The following is a 7,857-nucleotide window of genomic DNA, read 5'->3' as shown; positions in this document are numbered from 1 at the left end:
CCGGGGTGAAATGTTCTCTGAGTTCTTTTGGGGAAACTCTGTTCTTAGTGCCACCCTGCATCCTTCATAGAAGTCCCCAGAGCTGTTCCCCGATCTATCCCACTAACCCCCTTTCTTCATTCCCTCTGTGTCTCCTGTCCTTTCTATTATTCCTCAGATCTTTGCTTCTCTTTCCTTTTGGGCTATTGTTTTGCTTGGACACGTTTCCCAGGTTAATCTCTTTAATTCCTTTCTCCATGACTTTTAACACCAAGTAGGTCCAGTCTGTTAGAACATCTAAGCCATAACATGTGTGGACCAGAGAATTTTGATTCCTGAAGAATTTGGAGAAAAAAAAAATGTGTAAGAGAGAGGATATTTTCTGTTTCCAGATAAAAACAGGGGTTGAGTCAGGAGCCCTAGCCCCCTGGACATTCGCTACATAATCTCCTCACACCACAAAAGCAAAATTCCACTCTTTGCTTTTATTATTTGTTTTATTATTAGGTTTATTGGTTTTTGTTATTAAATATCCTCAGGGTCAGTTGGAGAATCATCTACATCAAAACAGCTTGCCTCCCTCATTTTATAATTTCAGAAACAGGGCAGATGCCAGACCCAGGTGAGGGCTTTCTGGCCAGCGCCTGGCAACTGTTCCTGGCTCGCCCAGACCAGAGACCTCCAAAAGGACCTACCTTTCCTCCACTGTGTCTCACCCTTAACAGTCCATAAGCCAAAGAAGCCTTGACCCAAACAAGAAAATAAAGCTTTCTCCTCTTCCCTGTGCCTACCCATGGGGATCACATTCCCGATGACCCCCCTTCCCCAGCTAAGCCAGGTCCACAGTCCATGAAACCATAATGTCTACTGTTGTTCAGGAGATAAAAGAGGGGATGGTTGAGGATTGGGGGCAAGGCAAAACACACTCAGACCTGAGCTGTACTTCGTATAAGTAGGAGACATTACCTCATTGACATTATGCAACTGCTCACTCAACATAGAACCCAGGCCTTTCCCTATTTCATAATCTTTCCCATTTCACAGTGGAGTTTTTGGCACCACGGGCAAGCCCTCTGGCTTGTTGTTTGACTAGGGGTCCACTTAGATATGGTGCTGCCATACTTGTCAGCCACTTCTCCCCAGACTCCTGTGGACTTCACTGCTCACTCAGGGCCATGTTTCTCAAAATAGTCTGAGGACCAGAGCAACAGAGTTGTCCATAGTGCTTATGAAAACACAGACCCCTAGGCCTGACCCAGACATGCTACATTGGGACCCCTGAGGTGAGCTCAGAAATCTGTTTTCAACAAGCCACCCAGGAGTCTTCAGAACCACTCCTAGGTGGCTCCACTTTCCACTGCTGTTTCCCTGGTGGGGACGGCCTTCATTCTCCAACTCCAAGAAGCCCACTGTGCTCTCTCTGTTCTCCGGTCTCCAGGACAAACAAGCTGCTGCCAATGCAAGTGGATGGAGAGCCCTGGATGCAGCCACCATGCTCGGTGAGTTATTCCAGTCTTTGAGATGAGGGTGAGAAGTTTTATTTGGGATCCCTTTGGGGCACTGACTTAATATGAAATTCTGAGTCTCTGAGTTACAGGGGCTTTGGGAGATCATCCAGCACAGCTCCTCTTCCACTTAGTTCATCCATCCATTCATTTATCTGCTGAGCTTTTATTGATTAGGTGCTATGAGCCAAGCACTGGGAGACACCAGTTCCAAATCCAAAGGAGACACAGACCTGTCTTCAAGGAGCTTATAGTTCTAGGTGAACTCTGAGGCTTCATCTACCGTATTCTTGAGAGCCTCGGCTTGAATTGCTCTAGTGGCAAGGAACTTACGACCCCAAAAGGAAGTTCATTAATTCCACTAATGAACAACCCTAATTACTAGAAAATGCTTCTTTATGTGGAGCTTGACCTTAGAATTCCACCTAGTTACTATGACCACCCGGGCTCCTGGGGAAGAATCCCCACAATGCACAGGCATGCTGCACCCCAGATGTACCCACAATCCTGAGGAACCACCTGAAAACTCCCCTGAAAGTGTAACCTCATAGGTTATCTATTGCCTTTATGGCATTTCTGTGACCCATATTACCCAGCACCTAGAACTGTGCCTGTTTTGTAATAGTTGCACAATAATATTTGTTGAAAGGTAAATAAAGAATTGAACAAATGAACAAACAAAAATAAAGGGAACAACCCCATTCCCTGCCTTACCAGTTTGTTAGCAGTTTGTTCTCAGAAACCCAACTAGACTCTTTATGGCGAAGAGAAAGCACTGTCCTGGTGTTTAGAGCCCAGGGTGTTAACTGGAATATGATGTTAGCAACATCCTCAATACTGTTGTGAGTGTGCGAATCTCAAAAGACAGAACTTGTGTTTCTGAGCTTCCTCACTCTATTGGAGTATTCAGATACCCTCGAGAACCTGCTATTTAGAGCCCTTCAGAACATCAATTCAGAGAAGGCAATGGCACTCCACTCCAGTACTCTTGCCTGGAAAATCCCATGGACAGAGGAGCCTAGTAGGCTGTAGTCCATGGGGTCGCTAAGAGTCGGACACAACTGAGCGATTTCACTTTCACTTTTCACTTTCTTGCATTGGAGAAGGAAATGGCAACCCACTCCAATGTTCTTGCCTGGAGAATCCCAGGTATGGCGGAGCCTGGTGGGCTGCCGTCTACGGGATCACACAGAGTCGGACACGACTGAAGTGACTTAGCAGCAGCAGCAGTAGCAGAACATCAGTTCATCTTCTACTAGAGAAAGGATTTTCATGAGATAGCTACTGGGCCTGAATTCTACTGGGCCTGAATTGTAGGTTTATTTCTGTAACTCTTTGCTCTGTGTAACTTCTACAAATTGCAAAGTTAGTCCCTAGAGACAAAGACTTTTTAAAATGGCATCTTTTATAAAAGATATCAAAAGTAGAACTTTTTCTGTAAAATCTTACCTCTATCTTTTGGTTTCTATGAAGTCTAAGAAAAGGATGAATACACTATACCAAAATCTAATAATATCTTACCCCCTTGTTCTAGTTGGGAAGGATGGAGGGAATTTGTACTATTTATAATTTTGATGGAATTGAATTAAGAAAACTCTATCCAAAGTCCTCCTGTCTCCTAAAAGGAAAAAGGAAAAAGCTGTAAGAAAGCAAACCCTTGGCTACCTAGCTCAGTAATATCTAGAAACTGGACTGCCATTCCTCCAGATCCAAGTACTGGTTTTAAAGTAGCCAAATATTCCTCTAATCCTTGCTCTCTCTCCACACCACCCTTCAGACATTACTACTTACTATGAAAAAAATAATAATAATAAATAAAACCCAATTATTTTATGGTGTACAGTCATATGTGAAGGTATGTTAGTCAGCTCAGGCTGCCCTAACAAAATACTACAGACTGGGTCACGTAAACAGCATAGTTTCTCATAGATCTACATCCTCCAAGTCCAAGATTAAGGTGTCAGCAGGGTTGCTTTCTGGTGAGGCCTGTCTTCCTGACTTGCAGATGGAAGCTCTTTCACCATGTCCTCACATGGCCTTTTCTCTGTGTGCATTTACTCCTGATGTCTCTTCCTATTCTCATACGGACACCAGTCCTATTGGGCTAGGGCTCCACCTTTATGATTCCATTTAACCTTATTTACCTCCTTAAAGGGCTTCCCTGTTGGCTTAGTGGTAAAGAACTCGCCTGACAATGCTGGATATATGGTTTTGATCCTTGGGTTGGGAAGATCCCTTGGAGAAGGAAATGGCAACCCACTCCAGTATGCTTGCCTGGAGAATCCCATGGACAGAGAAGCCTGGTGGGCTACAGTCCATGGGGTGGCAAAGAGTCAGATATGACTGAGCAAGCAAGCACCTCCTTAAAGGCCGTATCTCCAAATGTAGTCACACTGGGGATTAGGGCTTCAACACATGAATTTGGAAGGGGACACAGTTCAGTCCATAGCAGAAGGTAACAGAAGTCCGTCTTAAACTTCCAAAAGTTAAAACACGCTTTTGAAACGTTTTCCTGAGTGAAGGCACTCACTAACTGTGAAGTGATTCAGAATTGAAGGCTTAATGATAGGACATCACAGCAACAAAAGAATGTTTGATAAAAATTAAAACCAGTTAAATTAGAAGGAAAGCTAGGACAAATCTAGACAGTATTAAAAAGCAGAGACATCACTTTGCTGACAAAGGTCCATATAGTAAAAGCTACAGTTTTTCCAGTAGTCATGTATGGATGTGAGAGGTGGACCATGAAGAAGGCTGAGTGTTCAATTGATGCTTTTGAACTGTGGTGTTGGAGAAGACTCTTGAGAGTCCCTTGGACTGCAAGGAGATCCAACCAGTCAATCCTAAAGGAAATCAACCCTGAATATTCATTGGAAGGACTGACGCAGAAGCTGAAGCTCCAATACTTTGGCCACCTGATATGAAGAGCCAACTCATTGGAAATAAGACCCTGATTCTGGGAAAGACTGAAGGTAAAAGGAGAATGGGGTGACAGAGGATGAGATGGTTAGATAGCATCACTGACTCAATGGACATGAGTTTGTACAAACTTCAGGAGATGGTGAAGGACAGGGAAGTCTGTCGTGCTGCAGCCTAATGGGGTTGTAAAGAATCAGACATGATTGAGCGACTGAACAACAACAACAAATTAGAATGAAGAAAAAACCGTTGTTAAATTCAAATGGCAAAAATCATTCTTTGAAAGAGAAGATAGTATAAACATTCGTAACTTGGATCCCAAACCTAAAGTTATATTCACCAAGACTGAAAGCATGTGGGAGACATTGTTGAAGGAATAGTAAAGGTATGTTAAATTTGATAATTGATTATTCACTTCACTTTGATAATTAGAAAATGTAAATCTGAAGAAAAATTTAGTAACTAGATAATTACTAGTGAAACTAAAAACAGGGTATACACCTTCTGAATCTGGGAGAATTTAAATGTTATGAACCCTATCAGTGTAGCACAAAAAGGAGAAAAACAAGGAAACATTTTAAATGCTTTGATTAAGATAAAAGAAGTTAGGACTAAATATATCAGTAACGACAAAATACCATAAATGTGCTCATGTTCCCTATTAAAAAAACAAAACTCCCACATTGGGTTAAAATGCATCAATACACTTCTTGTAAAGAGATACATCTAAAGCAAAAAAACATAAATTTTTATCTTATCCTTTATCAAGCATAGAGAAATTAAAAGTAAGATATGATAACTTGGGGCAAACTAACCTTCCAACATGCCAAAAGCATAAAGTGGAATAAAGAAGGTCATTTTTTATTTAGTAAAAAGTACACTCAATTTGAAATCTAATGGTCATAAAAATTTATTTGTCTGATAATAGAATCAAAATTTATACTGTGAAAAACAGTATAGTGTTAGTAGTAGTAGCAGTGTTAGTCACTCAGTCATGCCCAACTCTTTGCGACCCCATGGACTACAGCCCACCAGACCCCTCTGTCCATGGGATTCTCCAGGCAAGGATACTGGAGTGGGTTTCCATTTCCTTCTCCAGGAAATCTATCCAACACAGGAATCAAACCTGCGTCTCCCTGCACTGCAGGCAGATTCTTTACTGACTGAGCCATCAGTGAACAGCCGGTGAAAAACTGTATAGATGTAGTATATTCTGAGAATAAATATATATAAGAAACTTACAGAAAGACAGTTATTGAGAGGCTTTAAAATATTTGGGGCTTCCCTGGTGGCTCAGAGGGTAAAGCATCTGCCTGCAATGCAGGAGACCCGGGTTTGATCCCTGGGTTGGGAAGATCCCCTGGAGAAGGAAATGGCAGCCCACTCCAGTATTCTTGCCTGGAGAATCGCATGGATGGAGGAGCCTGGTGGGCTACAGTCCATGGGGTCACAAAGAGTGGGACTGACTGAGCGATTTCACTTTCACTTAAAATATTTGTTTCTGTCTTTGAGGTCAAGTTGTTAAAAAAAAAAATAGATGACATAAAACTTGGATTTTTAAAAAACAAGCTCAGAGATACAGAGAATAGACTGATGGTTTTTCAGAGGTGGGAGCAGGGAGGGCAAGGTAAGAGAAATGGGTGAATGGGGTAAAAATGTACAAATTTCCAGTTATAAAATAAAGGAGTCCTGAAGGTGTAATATACAGCAGAGTGACTATAGTTAATAATGCTGTATTGCATATTTAGAAGTTGCTAACTTTGGCCACCTCATGCGAAGAGTTGACTCATTGGAAAAGACCCTGATGCTGGGAGGGATTGGGGGCAGGAGGAGAAGGGGACGACAGAGGATGAGATGGCTGGATGGCATCACCAACTTGATGCACATGAGTCTGGGTGAATTCTGGGAATTGGTGATGGACAGGGAGGCCTGGCGTGCTGTAATTCATGGGGTTGCAAAGAGTAGGACACGGCTGAGCGACTGAACTGAACTGAACTCAAGTGAGTAATTCTTAAAATTTCCTATCACAAGAAACAGTAATTTTGTAACTATGGTGACAGATGTTAACTAGATTTATTGTGGGTGGTCATTTCACATTATATACAAATATCTAATTATTAACCTGTACACCTGAAACTAATATAATGTCAAATGTCAATTATACCTCAATTTAAAAATTAAACTTGGATGAAATAACTATGCCTTAAACAAATCTAATTTCTTCAAGGTCCACAGGATATTTACTAAAATAGACTATAAACCAATTCATGAAGAAAAAAACAAAATCCAATAACAGATGTTATAAAGGTTGTTTTATTTGACCACAAAGCAATAAAACTATAAATAAATAATAGATTAAAAGATAAATGAAATCCAATCAGATTATTACATTCTCCTAAAGAATAGATTTAAGAGGGGATCAAAGCCAATATTATTGACTATTTAAAAAATAATAAAATTAGAAGGCTCTCATCAAAAGTTTTAGAATATAGCCTAAACTATATTTGGAAATAAATTCAAAGTCTCATATGCTACCATCATTTGAAAAGGGAAAAAATGTAATGTATAATCCCCAAATTAAAAGAACAGTAATAAAACAAAGTTAGCAGAAGCAGAAAAAAGAAAACAAAAGATATAATTAGAAATTAAATAATTTAAAAAACAGGGAAATATAGAACTAGTTCTTCAAACACGTGAAATGTTTGAAAATGTAATTTTAAAAAGAGATTAGAAATAAATATTTAAAATATGAACAAAGCTAGTGGAGGTGATGGAATTCCAGTTGAGCTATTTCAAATCCTGAAAGATGATGCTGTGAAAGTGCTGCGCTCAATATGCCAGCAAATTTGGAAAACTCAGCAGTGGCCACAGGACTGGAAAAGGTCAGTTTTCATTCCAATCCCAAAGAAAGGCAATGCCAAAGAATGCTCAAACTACCGCACAATTGCACTCATCTCACACACTAGTAAAGTAATGCTCAAACTTCTCCAAGCCAGGCTTCAGCAATACATGAACTGTGAACTTCCAGATGTTCAAGCTGGTTTTAGAAAAGGCAGAAGAACCAGAGATCAAATTGCCAACATCTGCTGGATCACGGAAAAAGCAAGAGAGTTCCAGAAAAACATCTATTTCTGCTTTATTGACTATGCCAAAGCCTTTGACTGTGTGGATCACAACAAACTGTGGAAAATTTTGAAAGAGATGGGAATACCAGACCACCTGATCTGCCTCTTGAGAAACCTATATGCAGGTCAGGAAGCAACAGTTAGAACTGGACATGGAACAACAGACTGGTTCCCGATAGGAAATGGAGTACATCAAGGCTGTATATTGTCACCCTGCTTATTTAACTTCTATGCAGAGTACATCATGAGAAACGCTGGGCTGGAAGAAGCACAAGCTGGAATCAAGATTGCTGGGAGAAATATCAATAACCTCAGATATGCAGATACAT

The 7,857-nt window shown here is 40.7% G+C and overlaps 1 protein-coding gene across 4 annotated transcripts in view; it reads left to right on the top strand.

The window, feature by feature from the left end:
* The window catches only part of DGKG (diacylglycerol kinase, gamma 90kDa), a 240,636-nt gene that overhangs the window by 209,263 nt on the left and 23,516 nt on the right, over positions 1-7,857 (top strand). For all 4 annotated transcript variants that reach the window (XR_826487.1, XM_010853888.1, XM_010853887.1 and 1 more), the window contains one exon: positions 1,418-1,478. Coding sequence is in view for 3 of the 4 variants with exons in the window: in XM_010853888.1 (XP_010852190.1) it covers positions 1,418-1,478 (61 nt within the window). In the remaining variant the exon portion in view is untranslated. The remainder of the gene's footprint in view (positions 1-1,417; positions 1,479-7,857) is intronic.

The sequence above is a fragment of the Bison bison genome, unplaced genomic scaffold (assembly GCF_000754665.1).
Source record: "Bison bison bison isolate TAMUID 2011002044 unplaced genomic scaffold, Bison_UMD1.0 scf7180017864333, whole genome shotgun sequence".
In the NCBI taxonomy this organism is placed as follows: Eukaryota; Metazoa; Chordata; class Mammalia; order Artiodactyla; family Bovidae; genus Bison; species Bison bison.
The sequence above is the reverse complement of the archived record's forward strand: the minus strand, read 5'-3'. Positions and strand labels throughout refer to the sequence as shown.